This window comes from Pyxicephalus adspersus, chromosome 7 (genome assembly GCF_032062135.1).
Source record: "Pyxicephalus adspersus chromosome 7, UCB_Pads_2.0, whole genome shotgun sequence".
NCBI lineage: Eukaryota > Metazoa > Chordata > Amphibia > Anura > Pyxicephalidae > Pyxicephalus > Pyxicephalus adspersus.
The window spans coordinates 48,631,031-48,654,524 of record NC_092864.1 but is presented as its reverse complement, the minus strand read 5'-3'; the positions used below and the strand labels follow the sequence as shown (position 1 = coordinate 48,654,524).

The window sequence follows — 23,494 nt, the reverse complement described above, 5'->3', positions numbered from 1 at the left end:
CCATTCCTGGCAGGATCCACTGAAGCACAGGGCCAAGTCTACACACCAGGGGTAAAACGAGATTTTTTGGGGACCCATAAAGCTTTGACCCCCCCCCCCCTTGACCTTTCTCTTTGACACTTAGGACACTCGCATTGCTTGTACACAGACTACTGTGTACATTTACCGGCATCTCATACAAACACCGCTGCGGACCAATTCCCGGTCCGCGGATGGTGGTTGGGTGCCGCTTCGTTTTCAATAATGGATCATGTACTCGCGGTCCACTGAAAACACCGCCACAGACCGGTAGTGGGCCGCGGCCCGGTGGTTGGGGACCGCTGGTATAATGGATTCTAACAGCAAAGCCAGTACACACCAGTGGTGTAGATAGACATTGACATAGAAGAGCAGCAGGAAATTATTTTTATTCTTTTTCTCAGATGTGCATTCTAAAACTGCTTATTTAGCTTTTTGTGGACACACTTTTATGCACCCAGGAGCAGTTCTTAGAGTCAGCTACAACATAGGATGAGTCCACTGATGCAGTCCCCTGCAGTGCAAGGATATATGGGCCATTTGCAGTCCCCTAACAACAATGTAACCATGTTAAACTTTTGCTAATGTGTGACCCCATGCATAACAGTTTTTATGGCTGGCTGCTCAAGGGCGGACAGAAACTATAATGTCTTATCCCAGAACCATGCTTCAGACCACAACAAAGTGAATGCAACCACTCACAAAAAATGGTTCCCAACCACTCCCATATGGTTGAATGTGAAGGTTTGAAGTGCTGTTGAGCAGCAGTTTACCATCTGAAATAACCTAATTCTCCAGCTAGCTACTCAGTAACCAGCTAACAGCATTTTTCCACATCAACTGATCTTTGTTAGAATATAACATACTGGAGCTTTGGTGTTCATTGTAAGCCATCTTCTATGAACCTACTACAATAATATATTAGTGAGAACACTGTAGTATTGTACCTTACTCATTATCAGAAGGTTCTTCCTTTGATAATGAGTAAGGTACAATACTACAGAAATTCCAGGCCCAAAACAAGATTGTTTTTTTTTTTTTTCTACAGGGAGTGAAAAGCTGATTAGTGTATAGAACACCACAAAAACACATAGTAGTTATGGCTGTTGGTCATTCTCCAAAACAATTTTGCTGGGCTAATATTTACATATGAGTAGACAGAACAGATAAAAATCCCCACATTATAAATAAACACTAACTGTCAAAGAAACAGATCTTTTGTCAATAAAGGGAAGTAAGCTTGAGCTTTACATTAAATTAGAAAAACAAGAAATTATTTATTGGTTTTGGCTGCTGAGGGTGTGCTGGTATACTAAGTTGAGAGTGTAGGTTTATGTTAGTCTTTGTGCAGTTGTGAAATAACCATTTGCAGGCTTAAATGAGTTTCACTTTAACTGTAGGATTATATTTTTCTTGTTAACACTGATTATTGAAGTTTATATAGACACAGGGATTTAAAAAACATTTTCTTAGAATATAGATTGCAGTTATATATAAATGGAGTTAGTCATATTTCTACCTTGTGATCTTTACTCCTAATTTTTCATGGTCATTTTGTTCTGTTTCTGGGACTCATTTCTAATGGATAAAGGTATTCACTCTCAGTTATTCACCACTGTGCAACATACACCGCAGCCCAATCCATTTATAGAAACCATGCTGTGTTGTGTAGCCAACAAATCGCTACCGGGTTCAGTGGAGAGAGCTCCATGATTGCAGTTACTTTGAGTTTACAGAACTTTCAAATAACTAGACCTTACTTGTGTCCCAGATATCATAGGACAAGGAATTGGGTTCAAGGAGTAGCATAGTTTATACAAATTTCTGTACAGCATGGCTTTAAATATAATAATATAAATATACACATTTTCCTAAACAAATGAAGGTTTAAGCGATTGAAAACTTGAAGTGGGTAGATGGCACATGATCCCTGAGCATGTAGCATGTAGAATAGCCTTTCTCAACCTTTTTATTGAGAGGAAACCCTTAAAATAGCTTTCAGGTCCCAGGGAACCCCTGCTATAATTACTATAGCCACAGCTCACAGTATATTAGTGTGGTGGATATTGGGAAGAATGTCTCTTAGATTGCTGGCCAGCGGATAGCCAAAAAGATCATTGAAGTCATTTAAACTGACCTAGGAGGCACAAATTGCTCATTGCTCAAAAAAAAAAAAAAAACCCCAGCAACCTTTGGAGGAACCATGGGCATGCAAAACAGGTCAACTGCAGCATTTGCCATACACATGCATATACATAGCAAAATTAAATGTCTACATTACTCCTAAGGGTTGCCAAAAGACCCAAAGTCAATTCTGTGTTTTGGGTTGACATTGACAGCAAAGAACCATCTCTTCAGGATTTTAGACGTTTGCCCATGTTAATGATCATTTTCCTACATGTTAAAACGTGGAACTTGTTTAAGTGCAGTGATCGTCAAAGGGTCACAGTCTGTTTAACACAGCAATAAAAAAAAAGCTAAAGAAAAAGGTGCAGAGAAGAGGAAGTTTGTCGTCATGTGCAGCTATACAGGAAATGAGCTTCTTATATGATTTAGAGGAACTTACATCTGGGCTTTAACAGACTTACTGTCAGGACGCAGGTTAGTGTTCTGTAATCTTTTATTTGAAAATATGCCATAAAACGCCTTACTAGTGACAAAATTGTTTCATTTCCAAGTTACTTTTCCTTAGAGAAAAGATTTGAACCAGGCTTTTGAATGAACCATGTACTAAACTTGTGTCATTGTCTGGTCATTGTCTTAGAGCGGTCTTATGTGCAGGGGTGTGTATGCTGTGCTGAAAATTGGGTTCAAACAATAATGTTTTAACAATGTTTGTATCATTAAATAAAATAGCATATTTGTATCATCTTTGACGTATAACCTATGATTACACAGTCTGAGACCATACGTTTTTGTGGTTTCCGTTTTTGTATGAATTTATATGGTGTAGCTTTCATAGGTGGAGAAAAGGCAAATTTCACCCTGTCACAAAACTTGTTTATGCAGAGAAAGGCAAAGCAAAATCTCCCTGACAATTGGCATAGTATTGGGCTGATTTTTAGCTGTTTACTTAGCAATGTGAATTTTGTGCAAGGAATAATTTACTTAGCTTAGCGAATGTGGTGAAAATTCATTTTGCAAGAAATAACCAATTGTGTGCAAGGAAATCTAAAAAAAAACATTTTTCTTGCATGTGATTGGAAGGTTGAAGTCAGCAGAGCTCCATCTTATTTAATAGGGGGATGATGCACTTTACTACGTGAACAGCCTATATTTCTTTAGTTATTAAACTGTATTTTGTATTAAAAAAATTACTCTGGCACCATTGACTGTAACTAAATTATTCAGACCTTGTTAAAGTTGAGTTATTGATTGCCATTAGCATCAAATGTGTAAGGACACAAAGTGCGATTGAACATTGGTGTTGTGGGGCAATAAGTAATGGCAGGTGGGACAGAGGATAGATAAGTCTTACTTCCACTTTTCTGTTATAGCAAGATATCTGAATATGCTGGTGCAGTCCAATAAGTACCAGGGTTAGTCCCAGCACATTCTGAGAGGATCCCCCCCCCCCCATCATATCTTCTTCTGCTATACAGATCTGCAATGAGTGCTGTACTTGCTACTCAGCTATGCCAACACAGAGCATTGCAGCACGAGAGGATGAACTACATTATCGATAAAAGAAAAAAGGTATATTAAGACAATTCCAATGACAGATCACTCACACATCATATTATGCCAAGATTTAACGCCTAACTATTTGACCACGTCTTGCATTCAACCCAAACAAATGCTGCTTATAGTAAACTCTCTTTATTCCCATTATCAGGCATAGTAAAAACATGGATCCAATGCTATTTTATTTTCCAGAAAAAAGAATAACATTAAGGTAGCGTCCTAGTTTGCCTTTGTACACCAAAAAGGAGAAAAGCCAATTGCTGTGCTGACACATTTCCTTTGGGCATTTTCTTTCTTCTTCTATTATCATTATACCTTATCCTTCCTTCCTAGTTTTATGACTAATATTTTGTCACTTACTCGTTGGTTCAGTTACTATGAAGTGGGCTTGGTGTAAAAAAATAAAATAAAAATAGGGTCTTTTTTTTAGGCTTCTATGAGCTGAACTAGGCTAGACATGTCTGTCAGTTACATACATGGGTGAGAAGAGTCAGTTTTGTACACATTGTTATTATTTTGTATTTATATAGTGCATACATATTACCCAGAGCTTTACAAAGTCCATAGTCATGTCACTAGCTGTCCCTCAGAGGGGTGCACAATTTAATTTCCTTTACAAAGTCATTTGTCATTAAGGCCAATCGGGGAAGGCCAAATAACTGCATGTTATGATGAGTGGGTACAGATTACCTAAAGCTAGAAAAAGAAGAAAAAAACAAATTCAGAATAAATATTAATGGTGAGTTCTTTGCATACCTTGACTACCTTGTCAGCATAGGCACCTTTAAAAGAACTGGTTTATTTACTTGAATAATATCTTTAAAACATGTTATGGAAGTTACCCAAGGGCAACATGTAATACCAAAAAGCCAGGTACCTAGTCCTCCCCTGTGTATAACCAACAACCAAAAATGACTTCTTGCCACTGTCCTGTGTACCCTTACAATGAATGTTCCCATGTGGTCTGCTAAGTATACCATCAAATATTTTGTTAAATATTTAAGCTCCAAAAAATGGCCTGTTGATTTTGTTAGATATCTTGTGAGCTGATAATTTCCACTTCTCTCTTTCTGTGCACAGGAAGGGGTTATGAAGAAGAGGGGAAGTCTGTGTCATTTAGCAGAAAGTAGGCAGGCCTGACACCACATTCATAGATATTCAGAACTGTGTTGTCATGAAAAAGATTAAAATAGGAAGTGCAATAATTTTATGCACCTTAACACCTATTTTCTTATTCTTGCAGTGTGTAAAGGGTTAAAGCAATGGGGATCTATTCATATATTTAAAAGATGTACTACCGGTATATGTGAGTCAAACAAAATCTTAGAACACCTGGCTTAATAACAGCCATTCAGAAGGTTTTAAAAACAGTATCCTATTTTTTATATATATTCTACGCTGTCTATTTTTAATGAGAGAGAAGTAAAATAATTCCTACAGTGCTGGCTGGGTAGAATGCCTTTGGGTGACTATTGATACCGAGATGCATGTAATCGTTTAGCACTAATCAGGAGCCTGTAGTATATGCAGTCACATTTCTTTCAGAAGACTACTGGGGGCAAAGTATCACGCTCTGTTCCAGTAAATAGTCTGCAACCTGTGAATGAGTATTGTATAAGTGTATTTATGTCCAAATTACCATATGGAAATAATAGGAGCTGGAGGTTATAGAAGGAGTTTAGCAGCTGCCTGCATATCATAGTATGCTTCTTCTTTTATTTCTAGGTAAAGGTTTAAAGTGTATACATGAGATAGGTCTGCTATGAAGTTGGAGATAGTTAAATCCACATTAACTGATCAATTTGATGTGATATTCATAACCTTGACTCTGGTACTGAAATGACAACTTCTGGTAGAGCTGCAGGAAATAGCAGCTAAGATAAATTTAGAACAGTCTTTCAATAAATAAATGATGATATTGTAGTAGACTTGGTCGATGACAATGGCTTTTGTAGCCAAGTATATCTATATACAGTATACTTATACAAGCTTTGATTCAGAAACTTTTATGAACTAAGAATTCTGACATGAAACACTATATATCAAAAAGTTAAATATAAGACAGATTTGTAAATGTATCCGTTAGTTTTCTTTAATTTTACAATATTGGGAAGGCTTCAATTTGCAAATTTGTTGATCTACTAAACCAGATTCCCTTAGAAAATGTGTTGTCTGTATTACTCAGCTTTGGTGAGTAATTGAACTAAAACTGAATATAACAGGCCAGCCATGTTTTCATCTCTCACCTACAGTGCGTGATCGAGTATGTTCACCCATGAGACGGTGTGTTGGCATTTGCCACCTCCCAGGACATATTAATGGTAGATGAGACACATAAGGCACAGGGGAGAGTTCTAACTTCTGATTAGTAGTCAGTATTTGCATAGATGAGTGCTAACATTTTTACATTTACTTAAAGGTTGGTTGTTGTTTTTCATTTACAGTTATGGGTTAGGCTCTACAGCAGCCCTTTTCTACTTTTTACCCCTGAGCAACCCATAAAAGAATTTTCAGGTCTCAGGAAACACCAGCTAAAAGTAATTTTTTGGGTGTCAGTGAAAAAAGCCGCGTAAATTGATGGCCAGTGGAAAGAATGTCCCTTACAGCGTTGGCTAGAATTTCACCCTTACAAACAACTAAAACATCATTGGAGTCAGGCAGGTAGGTCTACGGAGTGGTACTGCTGGAGGAACCCGGGGGTAAATGGTGGAGGTTTGCCCCATCACTGATGTATGGAGCTGTGATTGTTCTAAACAGAATTCACCAGCAGGAGTTCAAATTACAAGCTGTTCAGAAGTTTAGACATATAATAAAATTGCAAAAATGGAAAGTTCTATCTTGACTGCGCCAACGCAAGTGGTTGCAAGTTGATAATATGATATATCAAAGGTGTCCAACTCCTGTATTTTTAGGATCTATATCCTACTAAGTGTACTGCTGTACATACTAAAATGTGCTCAGATTCTGGCCTTAAAGGACTAGGGTTTAGCACTCTTGACATGTTTATTGGTAGTATTAAATATTTACCAGACCAAACAGAAAATGATAATAAAATAATCAGGTAAACAAGTACAAAACACTCTACCTTCCAGGATTTATCTGAATCATCTCCTAGATTGTAAGCTCTTCAGGGCAGGCTCCTCTTCTCCTCCTGTGTCACTGTCTGTATCTGTCATTTGCAACCCCTATTTAATGTACAGCGCTGCATAATATGTTGGCGCTATATAAATCCTGTTTAATAATATTAATAATCACCATTCAGCATTCACAATAGTTCAGAGACATTAGTGCCATAACATTATCTGAATGGCAGTTTCAGACCATCCTTGGGATCCAGCAATCGTTTGATACTCCTGGCAGCTGGTGCCGTGCTACTTGTTCAGTCCCTCACATTGCACAGTTGACAGCAGTGAGCGGTGCTGCTGCACCAAATCATTCTCTAGTTGGCTGCCGCTGAGAGAAACTACATGTAGTGTCTCTTCAGAGGCAGCGGTCCGCTGGCATGGGGAAGCAATAACTGCAGCACAACCTCATTACCTGTGTGAATATAGCCTATGAAGTAACTTGGGGTTCCTAGACTTGGAAACAAGCATTTGCTACAAAGAGGCTATAAAAAAAGTATAAACCAGACTAAAAGCTGCACCACATGCAGATATGAAAGAATAAATAAAAAAAATAAATGCAGCTCCTGGGGGAGGGTATTTAGGCTACTGGGAACTTTAGCAGACAAACATGTATCACAGGATCCCTGGGTGGCCCTGCTAAACTTCAAACCCCCAATCTTACTACAGTTCAGTTTACACTGGGGTCACGTCTTGCTAACCGCTAAGCAAACCATTGCCAGCAATTGGAAAAGCAAGTGATTCCATATCATGAAATGTTATGTATGGATAAAACTTTCTTAAACCAAAGGTTGTTGAGTATCCTGAACAACACCCAAGAGAAATTTTCTAAAGTATGGGAGCCCTGGTGTTCTCACTACCCAATGTACCGCCATTCTGATTTTAATGCCAAATCACATTCTATTCATCTTTGGATACTATGAGATATCTGGACTTTTTTACTTGTTCTGTTCGGTTGGTATTTTATGGATTTTTTTTTTGTATGTTTTTCCTCCCCCCATTTCCTTCATGTGTTGGATATGGAGGGGAATTTATACCCATTTGTGCTGTTCGGGTTGGAGTAATACAAATTGTGATTTGTACTGTGTATATTTTGCGAATGGTTTCTCATAAAGGTGATTTATTAGAGCATAAATGGGGGGAAAAGTATCTGTTTTATACTGAGTTATTTGTATTGTTATTTTATTAAATAAAAATGTAAAAATTAAATAAAAATCTATTGAAAACAAAAATAAATGCAGCTCCATATTTATAAAAATTGGACCTGGTATCAACCTCTTGCAGTCCAAGTACAGCGGAACTCCAAACAAGGGAGGGATAATCAGTGCAATTAGTCAGTCAGCAGTCAATGGGTAGGAGGACATGTGATGAAAGAAGAACAGTAACAGGGAGATGTGCTGCTTCTACGTTCACCATCCAGTCACAGGGTAGAGGCGGGAGGAGCCCTGTAAATGTCTCTGAACTACAGCAGAAAAAAAAGGGTTTTGTGGTATGTTGGAACTACATATATTTCAGAACTGGATGATCAGAAATTCACATTGTTTAGCAAGTTAAACTGTACAAACATATGAATTTCTTCTGTGTTCTTAGCTTCTTGCTAAACACTTTTGTATCTGTTTAGAACAATAACATCATTTCCTAATACAAATTACGGCATGTCATGGCCAGTGATAGCAATTGTGTTTTTACTGCAGAAGTAGAAAATAGGAAGTAATATGCTTCGTGTGGAGATTATGGGTTCTATGACACATCTTCAAATCTCACTGAATCTCATGGGAGGCATTTTTTTATTTGTTTTGCTGCAAATTCCGTCATATAGGTCCATGGAACTAATTTTTTTTTTTTTTGTTATTCTTTTGACAAATTAATCCTTTCTTTTTTCTTGAAATTGTATCAGGGGGTCTTCTTGTTTTCCTTGTTTCCCAGTTTCAGCATACCACTTTCCTTTCCTCTGAAAACAAACCATCTAAAGTTCCTCTTGGACTTCAGACTGGTGATTTGATGAGCCAGCGATAGCAAAGTTCTGCTTTCCCACAGAAAGTGTTTTTTTTTCTAAGGATGTCTAAACATTAATTTAGATTTTAGCATTTTTTATTTTGCACATGAAGGTAAAGTGTCCACAGGTTTCATATTTCCTGGACTGTACTTTTGGAGGATAACCCCTCTTATGTAGCCTTTTTTCTTCCCAGGTGCCTCTCTTTTTTGAGATTTTCACAAAATAATGTACTATGTAATTAGTTAAGGTGTCTGTATTACATACCGGTAGAACATTGTATGCAGCCACTTAATCATTGTGGTAGTTTTTTCAAACTCTAGTGTTAAAGGACAGTATCTTTTTCTTTTTCTCCTCTTTAACTTTTGACCCTGTACTTAACAAACCTTAAGACTATATAAACCTACGAACAAAAATTTGATAGATTGCAGTTTACCATTCATTAGATGTGGCAGCTGAATTTGTTCTCAGGCTTTTTTACCTTTATTTTTTATATATGAAACCTGTGACTATCACAATTTATGGCTCTGGGTGGCTACATTAACTCCATGGTTGCCACCCAAACACGTCTACCTGTTCATGTCCATTTTATCGAGGATGGGGGGAATAGTCAGTTCCACCAGACAGATGAAGATTGTTTATGCTTTGAGCTCACAAGGACATGATCAACATGTAATTTCTGAAAATCATAAAAATAAATAAACCTATGCAGCCACATCTGAAGGCAATATTATTACATCTTTGTTTTTGGGTTTAGTATCCTTGTGCTTGGCATACATTGTTCGATAGATGGCATTTTGGTTAATATTACAATTGTAAATATTATCAGTTTAAATTTTTCCATCTGATCAACTAGAAGTATTTGATATACCATTCTCTTATACAATATCTAAATCTGAATCTGGCATCTGGTATCACAGATCATTTTTACCAATATATCCAATAAAAAAAATCAGTGTATAGCAACTGTTTTTGAACCAGTCAACAAAAAATGATCTTTCCTGATCAATTTTTAAATCAACATTCTGCCCAACGTTTGATCATAATTACAATAATTTTGATTAACTCAGTGTTTTTGTTGAATCGCACATCTAACTGATTGAAAATGTCTTAAAGTGTATGACTAGGCAAATGTCCACCTGTTTGCTGCCTGGATATAAGCAAGGCATTAATTCTACTGATGACAAAAATGCTGCAGAATGTCACACAAAACAGCATCTAGCCACCACTAAGTTAGTGTTACATGGAAAAAGGTAGGTAAATTTTTACCCTATATAGTGTTTCCCTTGCAATCAGCTTATCAACAGATCAAATGTGTACCATGGTTTGAGAATATTATTTACATACACAGAAATAATAATGACCTATAGAGAGGTGTCTGTACTACACTGTAGGATGTAGGAAAGGTGTGCTTAAACCATAGTGGTATCTATAAGCTCTATCTGAATGAACATACTATCTATGTTGGTCTAGTGCCTCTGAAGCCACAAACTTGAGATGCTACAATAAGCAAATATCACTTTTGGCTAATCTTTATATTTTTTAGTTATCCAGTAAGGCCATCCATCACATTGATGAACCAACTAGTAGATTTTGGAAGGATCAGGGCCCAAAAATTTCTTCGACTACAAAGTTGATATTTACCAATTAGATGCTCCCTGCTTAAAAAGCTACTGTGATAGACTAATAAAGCACAGGTCCGTTATACAGACAGTCTTATTTTCAGGTGGTCCTTTTACAAAAAGTAAAATTAAGTATAAACAGGGAAATGCCTTTTTACAAAACCTGAATTATATACCACTCAGTAGATCATGAATTCCTTTGTTCAGCAGTTTACAAGATTCACAGCGGCTGATCCTTAGAAGGCAACAGGATGTTTCCTGTGGCTGGCGTAGCTTTATTCACAGCCTGCACTGCCCACACGTTCTCCATAGAGCCCATTCAGTGTGTCATGTGTTAATATCATTAGGTTTAGCGCTTATTTTCTTAGTCTTGGAATATACTGCTTCTGACATCCCTGCTGTGTTCCTCACACCGCTTATATTTGTTTATAACACGGCCAACTTTTCCTTGACTAAAGCAAACAATATTATTTAAAGATGTAAAAATATATAGAAAAAGTACAAAAGAATTGTTCCAACAAAGAAGATATGTTTATTAGAGGAGCGTAAAATAAACAAATAAAAGAGTTCACACCTATTTTTTTTTTTTTTTTGGTGTCAAACAGAACACTTTGCTACATCTATGGTGTGGTTTTGAGAAAAATACACCCAACATAGAGATCAATAGTAATGGTACGATATGTAAAATACATCTAAAACTCCACTCTTAATGCTTGGCTCTTAAGCGTTAGCATAACTAAAATGAAAAGCGAAACCCTCTTGGAAAAACAGCCATACTTTTAGTGCAAATTATCCTTAAAATGACACCCCAGTGGCTTTCTCATGTCTTATACTGTGCTTATTTGTCATCACTCTTGGCTGAGTATCCTCAAGTGAACCTGGGTGCCGATGTACTTTAGTAATACCCATTAGAACTGAAGATTTCTTTACAAGAGAGAACGGATTCGGATGTACATATAATTGTTTACAGGCACAATTTTTTTACTGTTCAATAGATCTGATTTGGCACTAGACTAGGATGACTTGATACAAAAGTAAAAACTGCAGTTGTAGGCGGTGCTTTTTAATTCCCATTCTCCATGATGAAAAGAACGGAAATGCTGTTTGCCAAAAATATACATAATTTTCCAACAAACAGCACATTATATATCTGATCATTATTGTTTTTTTTTTTTTTGTTTTGTAACATAAAAAATTGGATAGAAGTTAAACTGCACCATGTTTTTTTTTCATCATTATAACTTGTACTGAATGAAAGAATTGTTAAGAGGGAATAGATGAACTTTAAGAGGCCTATTAATCTCTGCATTCCTCATTCTGACTGCATTCACAACAACTGTTGCATGCACAATGAGCCTCTATTAAGATATTACTTTTGTTTGTTCCTTGTATACCAAAGTATGACTTACTCACTTTAGATATGAATCCCAGAAATGACATAATTGCAAATTTTTTACTGTACAGTCATATACAAGAAAACTCCTTAAAGTGACATTCATTTTATTTATTGTGGGAATAGGCATAAACTAGAGTTGATGTGTGCAGAAGAAGATCAGTGCACCAAATACAGATAGGTAAAGGGTGGGGGGCTGTTTCACCCAGCTTGGAGTAAAAAAAAAATCTAATGTAATAAAATGTATTTTCAACATCTGTAAAGGACAGCTTTGTCTTTCCCAAACAAAGTAGACCCACCCTACCCCTCACCAGCTATGGTTGGGTTGCCTTAGAAAAAATGTGGTTGTACTTTAAAGGAATCATATGGTAAGCAAAGTACAGGTGCTGTCATTTATGACTTTGTTCACACTATTGCAGACATGGGATGTTGTTTGTTATACTGCAGTGCATGACAATGGACAGACACCTGCATTGCTGTCTGTTGTGGAGCTGAACATATTCATTACATTGAATAAAGTAAGTGCACAAAAATGGATAGAAATTCATGCTGCACTGCATTGCTTATACTGAGAACATCAGACATAGCTTTCTATGCCATGTCTGATATTCTTGCTTATTGGGCACCATAAAGAACCACACCACACATAGGATAAAAAAGCTGCCTGGCTGTTTTGGCTGAACCTTTTAATTTCTATACCCTCTAAATCACAAACAAGCATGCAGTAAGAAAAGACTGAATAAATCAGAACTCAAACCAACATACCTATTCTAGGTCTTTGACTCTAACAGTAATAAAATGATCAAAATTATAGCCAGGCAACTATCATTTCAGAGGCTTAGCAAATGGTATACTTAAAATATGACTAACAATGAAGGTTGGTTGTGAGATGTAGAATAATATATGATTTACCAAGAATAAATCTGAAAAATATTCAGGCCTTTGTCAAGTATTAAACAGATATGACAACTGGATTACTGAAAACCATTAACAATGAGCCACTAGTGAAATGTTCAACACAGAATATAATATTACTGGATGTATATACACATTAATACTGTAACCATTGTGCCAGGGTGTCCAATGGCTTGGCTGGGAAGGTCCTAGATTGGGTGTATGTAACACCCAGGCTGAGACATTTTGTTTATTTAATGGCTCCAGGATTTTTGTCTGCCAGACAGTTTTGTGAAAAGCTGGTTCTATGGGTCCTGGAGCCAGCCAGAGAGAAGTATGGAGGGTTCCTTGGCCACCTGATCCATGTTTGGCTCTTCCCTGGAATTAGGGGGCACAGGTGATCTATTTAGAGTTGCAGCATTAGACTGCTGAGAGCTCAGTGATTTCCCAAGACTGGAAGGGAAAAGAGCTCAGGAGGAAAAACTTTTTAAAGTAAGCATTGTTTATTCAAAAGGACTTTGGTTTATACTGTGTTATTAGCCAGAGAGGGATCTACCAAAGAGGTAATGAGTGGCCTAGCCAGGCTGTTTTTTTTTTTTTTTTGTGATTACATTGTGTAACCTGCCTCCTGATGCAATAAAACATTAAGGCAGGAGCCTAAACCTTTTTTTTTTTACTGAAATCTGACCTTGTGCTGCCTCATTTGAACTGCTGCAAGCCTGTTGCTACGATCTATTCCCCCACAGCTAGCTCACACACCATAGAACCAAAACATCCATATGGGGGCATTTGCTGGGAGATCCAGTCCTAACCCAGGTACTAAGCACTGCTATTTTTTTGCTTTAGCTCTAAACTGTCATGGCCCTGTAGAACAAAGATACTTCATTCATCCATTCAGGTATAACTTATCAGTCAGCAAAGGGTATCCAGACTGCTTGTGATCAGGCTGCAAAGCCAGGACCTCAATTATAGCACCTCAATTTCACCCAACCTTCAGCTATATTGTCACTACTCAGCCCTGCATTACCTTCTCCTATTGAGGTTTCCACTGTAGCCTTACAGAATAATCCTAATGTGAAATGTTTACAACTCCGAAGGACTCAATATAAACTCTTTGCAGGCAACCTCTTGCTCAAGGTCACTTTTCCACACAGCTCTATCCCTTCTGTACTCCAGGTAATTGCGTACATCAGCTCTTTCAGTTATTTTAAGGTGAATTTCAACAAATCTGAACTTCCCAATATTCAAAGCACAATTTGCCTAACTCCAGACAACTACAAACATCTCCTTCTTGGTTCCCTAGATTAAATTAATAAAATGGACTTTGTACCATGTTTCATTTTTCAGATTATCAGTTTCTTTACTGGTCATAGCCTGTCATTCCCTTTTTGTAGGCCTAAGTCTGCTAAAGGCATTGCTTTATATCACCAAGGGTTCATGCTTGCAAGGATGGTGGATAAGGTCCATAATCATGATAAGAAATTCCCTATGACTTTAATATTCAATAATTCAGCCTTTACCCCAATCGGCTAGGAGGTATCGTGCAACGAAATCAACTCTTTTCTCTTCCTGCCCTTCGGTCCTGTTTTTAATACTGTTAGTTATCTTCCTTCATAGTTCATTTCCCTGATAACTTCTTTTCAGGGATTGCACCACTTTTGAGGACCTTCAACATGATCATCCCACTCATGCATATTTGTACCTTTATGATTTTCCTCTTTCTGAATATTTCCCAGCCCTACCCCTGTATACGCAGCACTAGGAACAGGAACTGCCTGCAGCCCTGTCTCTGAGGACTGGGGAAAATAAGCATCTAATAAATAGTGTAACCATGACAAAGCATACTGGGCTTTCTCAAGAAAGCTCAGAACTGCCTGCTATGTTGTCAGCCTGCTCAGAGTGACTTATTAAATAAATTGATCAATGTCTGAGAATAGAGGAAAAAGGAAGTGTGTTCACTCTGATACTTAGCAGGACAGCTGCAGCAATAACAGAACCTACAACTTGTTGGTTAAACTATATATTTCATTTACATGCATTGGTTGAATAATGCTGACACCCAGCAGCTCGGCTTTGGTGGTATGCTATTTTTCAGCTTTGGATTGCTTTTCACAATTAAATTCTCAAACTAACTATCTTTGTAAGTTTTTATGGTGTGTACAATATATATAATTGAACCGTGTAATGTATATGGGGATAAGTCATCAGCATTTTCCATATTTAACTTTTAGCTTGACTCGTACTGGAAACTGATGAGATGAGTTTAGTGCGTTCCCTGTCATAAGTGTGCCTTTGTCAGGTCTGAGCTGTGGCATGCTACCTCATTTGGTTTTAGCAGCTGAAATAAGAATGCATTAGAGAAACAGGATGGCTGCGGCTTTGCAGTGAGCATTAACCTTCCTGTTGCAGTTTTTTTTTTCTTCACAGGAAGCCCTAGAGGGGGAAGCTATGCGTAGCTACTGAGAAGGGAAGCACTATATGTAAAATTGTGATGCTCTGCTGGCAGTCTATAGCAGCCTTTTTAAATATTTTTAACATTTCATATAGTATAATTTTGATACTGCCAGTAATTATTATATTAGCACCAGTGGTCAATGGAAAAAGTATGTTACAACTCTGGTCATTGGAAAGAATGCCATCATAGAGATAGATGAAAAGATTATTGATCAGTATTTACATATCTGAGAGCAAGAAATTGCTGATTGTTCAAGGACACTTAGCAAATTCTGGAGGAACTTCGGTTAAAACAGGCTGGTCTAAAGTACATAAATTATAGTATATATGTGTGTGTGTATGTGTATATATATATATATATATATATATATATGTGATGTGGACTGTGGCAATCAATGGTTTATACTATTTTATCTTCAGTATGTATTGTCGGTAGTGATATTATTTGTTTGCCCTAACCATGGCGGGTGGGGTGTTTGCAACACCAATCTGCAGCTCATAATTTTTTCTTAGGTTTACACCTTCAACAATCATAATACCCAGCTAAATCATAACACATCTGATACCCAACAAATGTATGATATTTTACGTTATAAATATGTATAAAATATAAATATTGTACCTGGTACATAACAAAATATTTTATTATTGACAGGTCCTGGAGACTGTACAGTAAACCTTTGTAAGAATGCCGGTCCCCCCTCCTCCAGCACCTCCCCCTCCGCCTACATTTTCACAGGTGAGTCTCTTTTATAAGTAAGGAGTAAGTTAATATAAAACCTGGACATAGGTTACAATTACAATTTCTGTATTAAAAAAAGTGGGTTTGCTAGGATAGGTGGTAATCCCAGTTTACCCTGCGTGTTTTGGGACTGAATAAACTCCAGCACGCCTGCGCATCATCCCGGCCTGGCCAATCAAGATGCAGAAGAAAAGAAGGGAGAGAATGTCAGCTCCCTGCAACAGAAAAGCGAAGGGTGAGTATATCAGGTTTAGTTCCGCTTTTTTCTTATTTCCTGCTGTTTTTCTGGTACAGGAACATCTCCCTAGTGATATGCAATACATGCTACAAAAAAGCTATATATATATATATATATATATATATATATATATATAGCTCCGTGTGACCTCCTAACCCATATTGTAGCCTTTGTTTTTCTTTTTCCTACTTTTCAGTAAGGAATATTATTCTTTAGGAAATAACTCTACTAGTTAAATAGTTTGGTTTATTCCTTTCATGCTACATATTACTTTTTATGTGCTATTTATCCATTTCCTCTGTTTGTTTGTTTTTTCTTCTTTGATCTTTTATAATAGATCCTGTAGGGAGAAATGTTGAATATGGCACAAGTAATTTTAAATAGAGCTTTGGGGAGCACAAATGTGGCAGCACTGGTTTACATAATGCATGTCTGCGGCTTCTATCTCATATGACATGTGAGATATGAGATAATGTTGCATGTTAGCAGTCTCTGATCATTGCATGTGGATTACCATAGTACATGACATCTCCCCTGGCATGTCTGCAGTTTTTGGAAGTATCAGATTACTGAGTGTAATGTGTGGCCCTTCAGTGATGTTTGGGTCTGCATTTCAGGCCCCTATATAAAGAATGTTAACTGCTGACTAATGTTTAACTGTTTTTTAAAGTGGTAAAAATATATTTAAATAAAACTCAAGTTAAGGTAAAAATGCCACTGTCAGCCTGGCTATTTCTGTAATATTTTTTTTATCGGTAAAAAAATTGTATTATCAGTAAAAATCTAAGGTTCTTATTTTCCACCCCACAGAGCCAGAGGTGAAAGTTAAACATTTGATACTGGATGACTTAACTTGAACTTTCCTAAATGAGATTTTTATAGCTTTCTGTGATTCCATTAAACCTATAAAAACAAAAAGTGATGAGCAGGCAAGCTCTTGCCACAATTATACCTGTCTGTTTGCAGTCTTATGTAGAATGAATACTGAACTGCGCATGTGGTGCCAGAATGCATGAACGCCCATGCATATGAGCAGGTGTTTAGTCATTCTGGTCTGGCCAATCAAGATGACTAAAGTCCCTGAACGTGGAGAAGGAAAATGGTGGGTTCCACTTTAGGTAGATTATCCTTGTGAGTTCACAGGGGGGAGTAAGGGGGAAATCTCAAAACTAAAGATACATTCAACAATAAACACATGATAAAAGCTTTAGACCTTCTCCACTCATGTCTAGAGTTAAAAAATGTCTGACTGGTAAGCTTTACATAAAGACTTCTTGGAGAACATTGTGCTCATGAAACTTTTTTATTGCAGGCGAATATAGAAAAACCCTCTTTATCTAAATCCGAGCAAGTAGGAAGAAATGCTCTGTTGTCTGATATTTCAAAAGGAAGAAAGCTCAAGAAGGCTGTCACCAATGACCGAAGCAAACCAATTCTTGACAGTAAGTTCTGAATCCTCCTATTGTAAATTATATAATGCAGCATGCATTACTTTGTTTTCACAATTTTCTGTCCAAATAAAACATATGAAAGGTCACCTAACCCAAATCTGATACAGTACTTTAAGGAAAGAAATCTACTAGTCACCTACTACTTTTTTAATTATTTTTCAGAGACTCTAGAAATGAGTCATAATACCACTCTGTAAGCACCATTATAATCCTGTTATAGTGCAGCTACAGCTAAGTTACATGGCTGTTATTGGCCGCTAACCCCCTGGCCTCAGGACTTCTAGCTACTAACCCAAAACAAGTAGCCAGATCAAGAAGATTAGACCGCTTATCTTCATACTTTTTCCAGGTCAGTGCCATACAGGACAACATATGTAAATTTATCCTTTAAAGTGGAACTAGTACTAAAAATTAAAACCTTGCAACCAGATGGCTCCTTTATTGCATACATGGAAAAGCATTTGCCCTTTTGCAATAAAATAACCTTACCTGCCTGATTTCAGTTTTTAAATGCACTCCCTGTCCTGTCACAGGTGCCACTATCTTCCTCTTTTTTTTTTCTGAAGCCATCTTGATTTGTTGTACTGGTATAACGTAACTCCTGATTGTGCGTGCAGGACTTAATTCAGTCCTGGCAGCTCTGGGGGATGTCGAATACCTGGCACATCTCAGCAGGCAGCATAGAGTGAACAGGCAGGTATGTTTGTTTTATTGCAGAAGGGACACCACTTGTCCCGTTCTACATTAAACACGTCTGATTGTTCATTTTCAAATCAGAACTTTAGTTCCATTTTAAACTACACCCTCAATAATACATTTTCAGGTCTTAATAAATTGTCAGATCCATGCTGTGTGGCCCAAAGGTAACCAAACAGCCAATAGAAAATTCTCCCAAATGGTTTTAAAGTGTTCTTCGTGAGCACAAGCAAATGTCATTTATTTCTACAGAGAATCCATATATTAGTGGGTTGCATAGTAGGCTGCCCTTCCACAGGAACAACCAGGATATGTATGCATAAGCATAGAATACTTTGGGACCAGTCCTGAGCGTTTTTTTGCCTGCACCAGACATCAGTATCTCATAATTGCCCATTTGCTAAATGAATTTAGGCTGTTCACCTATCTGAGTGAATTATCACCTTGTAAAGGATAATTTAGATTGCCAAGTGAATTTTACTGGCCTTTATCAAAGAATACCTAGTCATCAGCAAGGATATCTAAAAACTATGATTTTACGCCTATTTGGATGATTGAATTCAGAAGAGCTTTGTCTCATTTACTAAGCTAAAGTAAATATTACTTGCAATAGAAAAATGTATTTTGTTAACCACCTATATTATGTTAGTAAATCAAATTTTGACGTGCCTGGAGCTCAGACTATTTAGTTATATTAGATTGGATAATTAATTAGAGCGTCATGGCATGTTAGGTATGTATTCGTGTAGACTTATAGCACTGTTAAATCTAGTCTAAATTATTAAATCTAGTCTAACTATTATATACCTGTTGTTTTGAAATAAAACTTGTATATTAATAATGAAGTAAAAATTGTTTTATTGTTTTTTGACAGAACCTAAAAGCTCTCCTGGAGGTGGCGGTGGAGGAATGGGTGGAGGTGGAGGTGGAGGTGGAGGAGGTGGAGGAATGGGAGCTGGTGGAGGAGGCTTTGGAGGACCTCCCGGGTTAGGTGGCTTGTTTCAAGGAGGAATGCCAAAGCTTCGATCTTCTGGAAACAGAGAAAATGGTAATAACATACACTGTTTCTGTATGATGTACCATCTTAATAATGTCTATTGTATGTAATATAACCCTTGCAGGATTTCTTTTTTTTTTTTCTAAGAATGGTATCAAAACTACTAATGGTAAAGCTTTGTGCCGTCTAGTGGCCAAGAAAATAAATGACAAGGGATCTTAAAACTATTCAGTACACTCAGAACAGATAAAGCACAGGTGGGGTATAGCAGGCTTGTCAGCCAAATGACTTTATCTTTTGTAGAGAATCCACTGGCAAGATTTCCTTCCATAATTGTCATCTCCTTTTAAGCACGTTAACCTTGTTAAAGGTGTTTCTTAAGCTTTCAAAAGGTGTTGTACAGATGAATAGGAAGTACCAATACTACATTTTCAGTTGCACCTACCAGAACACTCATTAGTCATTAAGAAATCATTATTTAATAAATTTGTGCCTAAGCAGCCTCCTAGAACTATACTGTATGTAGGGCTTGTTTCCAAGCTGAGACTTAAGGGGGCCTACCACTGTAAACTTTAATTGCTGAACTCATTGTAAAGAAGGTCATTGTCTGGATATAAAACTGATGTAATGGCTTTAGTATTTTCAGTCACATACCTAAATCAAGCATACATAAAACACAATTACTAAAGACTTGAGCTATGTATTCATTTTGGGTCAGGGATTCAGAAAGTTTTAGTATGGAGCAGAGGATCAAAACACCAACCAGGCAAGCAGGTTAGAATTTGCAGCTTGCACAATTTCAGTGAAAGGTCTACTGTAATTCCCATACCTTCTGTTACTTCAATTTTTTTTTACTGTGATTCAGCTAATAAGTGCCAGAGCCAGTACTAGTCACTAAGGTTCTGACATTTGACAATTGAATGGAAAAGCATGGATCCTAGCGCTGGGAAACTTCAGCTAAGGCCCTGTGTACAACTTATACCTAAGAAACTGAAAAAGCCAATTCTTAAAAGAACAAGCACGGCTACAAACATGGCAGATTCACTTTTTATTAATTTTCTTTTAAATATAACCTAAAGTCAAGTATTTTATTTTATGCCCTCACCTTCCTTGTTGTTTTGTCAAAAACATGATGTGATAGAAATTATCCCTATTCTAACCACTGACAGCTGTGTTCTCAATATTAAAATTTTCTTTTTTAAAATATATTCCTATATTTGGCAAATTATGTGACAGCAATCTGATTGATAAAGGAATTAAAAAATTGGAATTTTGTTTTAGTGTTGATTTTATTGACTGAGTGAGGGTTAATAAATGCAGCAAGGTAAAAAATGGTGTACAGTAACCAATAACAAGCAAATTTCACAGTTAGAACAATAGAGGTTGATTGCTTGTTTGCTTTTTTAAGGGTCATTTACATTTTGGCTTCAGTCCACTGACTGGGTTTATTTTTATTTGGTCATAGTATTTTCTGCAGTCGACTCTTCTCAAATTATAAATTAGCTGCACTATAGCATTTTAACAAACTCTGTCTTTTTAGACTCGGTGGGAAGCAGGCCTCCAATGTTGCCTCCTGGTGGAAGAACAACTACTCCCAAACCTTTTGTGCCTCCAAGCGCACCTCTAAGGGGCCCTTCACCTCAGCTCGGCATAAGAGGTAGTGCCCCAGAACTACAGAGAAATCGCATGCCACCTCCTCCAAGGAACGATTTTAGTCCTAGATCAGTAAATGCACCACCTTCAGTCCCAAATACACCGAGACCTGTTCCATCAAGTCTTTACAACAGAGGTCCTCCACCAGTGCCAGGTGGAAATAGGCAAATGAGTCCAGGATCTGCTCCTTCCCCTTTGGTGTTGAATAAAGGTCCTGGATTTGGTGGTAACAGCAGAGCATCCCCATCAATGCCTCCACCTCTTCCTTCAATGAACAAACCATCACCTAGTCGTTCCAATGATGACAGGCCACCGCCACCTCCTCCAACAGGAAACAGGCCACCATTTAATAGAGATGATGATAGACCACCACCTCCACCAACAGGAAATAGACCACCACTTAACAGAGATGATGACAGGCCGTTACCTCCTCCAGCAGGACATAGACCTCCATTTGGTAGGGATGATGACCGTCCACCTCCTATTCCAGCAGGAACTAGACCACTATTTGGCAGAGATGATGATAGGCCCCCTGCTCCTCCAGCAGGACATAGGCCTCCATTTGGCCGAGATGATGATCGGCCACCTCCAACAGGACATAGACCACCATTTGGCAGAGATGATGACAGGCCTCCACCACCTCCAACAGGAAACAGACCTCCACTTGGAAGAGACGGACCTCCACCTCCCCCTCCTCAAAACAATAAGCCACCAGTTCCCTCCACACCTAGACCAATTTCATCTAGCCAGGGACCTCCTCTGCCACCAGGTCGCCCTGGGCCTCCTCCACTTCCTCCTACACCATCCAATTCTGATGATACTCCAAGACTTCCTCAACGAAATCCCTCCTTTTCATCTTTACCCGCTCCGCCTCCACCTGCCACACACCCTGGCCGGTCTGGTCCACCTCCCCCACCATCTAGAGACCCACCTTCAAGAACCGGTAAAAATCTTCACATTATATTCTATTTATCATGCTATCCTCCAATATGTAATATTTCTGGAACCTGGCAGCTCTGTTACAGTACATTTAAAGTGCTTCTCATGAGAAGAGTATGGGGTGCTGCCATTGCCGACGCCTCCCTTTGAAATGTTAGTTTCATGCCTATCATTCTGATAAATTAGCTTTGTTTTCCAGATCTCTTATCTGGAACTCATTTAGAGATAAGGAATCCCAACACATTTCTAACACACATTTACAACATGCTTTTTAGAGGTTTGTGACCTTCAAACCTTTTGATGCCAAACACAAAACTGGCAATGCCAGCACAAAACTAGGAATTATTAGGTAATTACTAGGTTATTTGGTAATTTGCAGCTGATTAGTGCACATTTGAAGTTTGCTAACAAGTGCTTCTAGCAGACATAAATAAAAGTACAAAAATAATATATTGACAAGTGAGGGATCTCATTAGGTCTTACTAGAAGATAGATTCTGGTGTTTTATCAGTAATATAATAGTAACATATCCTAAATTTGCCTGTCTAGGACAACTTCCTCCACCACCTCCTGCCAGTAGAAATGGTTTTGGTCATAGAGGATCAATAGGGTCCCAGCCTCCAATGAAACCTGCAGCAGAATCCCCTCGTGCTGGCTCCAGACCACCCCCACCTCCAGAAAGACCAGGCTTGGGACCTCTGCCTCCCCCACCACCTTCATCATCTATGAAAAATGGTTATCAGGATTCATCTGGTGAAGGTAAGAACAAGGTTATTGGAATGAAAAAAAAAACTAGATAAATTGGTGCTATTCCTTTACAACCTAACAGTACTGTTAAAAAGTGATTCCGGTTACAGCTCTCTAAGAATTTCTTGTAAGCAGCTGTAAAACTGTAATCTACTATAAGTCTGCCTAGATACATTAACAACATTCTAGCTTTCCTGTCTGGAACCATTCTTTTTTTGTTGTATGACAGCTTAAGGTACTATGTTATGATCGACGCCAGCAGCCAATAAAAAAAAAAAAATCTAACCATAAAAGCGTCATGATGTAATTGTATCCAGGCACGTATTACACAGGTACTCTACTTTTGAAAGTTAAAGGATAACTAAAGACGAGAACAAATTTTGCATATTTATTTGTTCCCTGAAAGTGCTTGTTTTATCATTTTGTGGGAAATGAGATAGTAGAATGCAATTAAAAATTGCCTAGTGATGGGTGAATGTATGTAATGTACCCAAAAGGGTGAAGATACAGCTACATTTGGTAAATAGTAAGTGTCTTTTTCAATTCATTTACTTGGTGGTGCTGTAACAACGCATACATGTGTACTAGCTAGTCAATTTCAAAGAAGTGAATGTGTATGAACACCACTGCACCTACTGGACAAATTGGGAAAGGCACCATCTATTAAAACAATGTAGCTGTACATTTACCCATATCTAGTTAATATCTTTGAAGTACATTAAAGAATATGCACCTGTCTCTAGGAACCCGAAGAAAATTCTCTCCCTTCTCAGGTCACAAAAAAATGACTTCATGTTTTGAATTAAATACTACTTAGCAAATACTTTTTTTATAATTATACCCCTTATGTG

General features: G+C 37.7%; 1 protein-coding gene across 4 annotated transcripts in view; it reads left to right on the top strand.

Moving 5' to 3' along the window:
* Positions 1-23,494, top strand: part of WIPF1 (WAS/WASL interacting protein family member 1) — a 47,048-nt gene that overhangs the window by 11,866 nt on the left and 11,688 nt on the right. For 3 of the 4 annotated variants that reach the window (XM_072418360.1, XM_072418362.1, XM_072418363.1), the window contains exons 2-6: positions 15,836-15,919; positions 17,473-17,602; positions 19,182-19,355; positions 20,845-21,900; positions 22,446-22,655. In XM_072418360.1, the coding sequence (XP_072274461.1) occupies positions 15,869-15,919; positions 17,473-17,602; positions 19,182-19,355; positions 20,845-21,900; positions 22,446-22,655 (1,621 nt within the window). In that variant the 5' untranslated portion in view covers positions 15,836-15,868. Of the gene's footprint in view, positions 1-2,557; positions 2,620-15,835; positions 15,920-17,472; positions 17,603-19,181; positions 19,356-20,844; positions 21,901-22,445; positions 22,656-23,494 lie in introns of those variants that run through there. The other variant, XM_072418361.1, reaches the window with a different exon arrangement.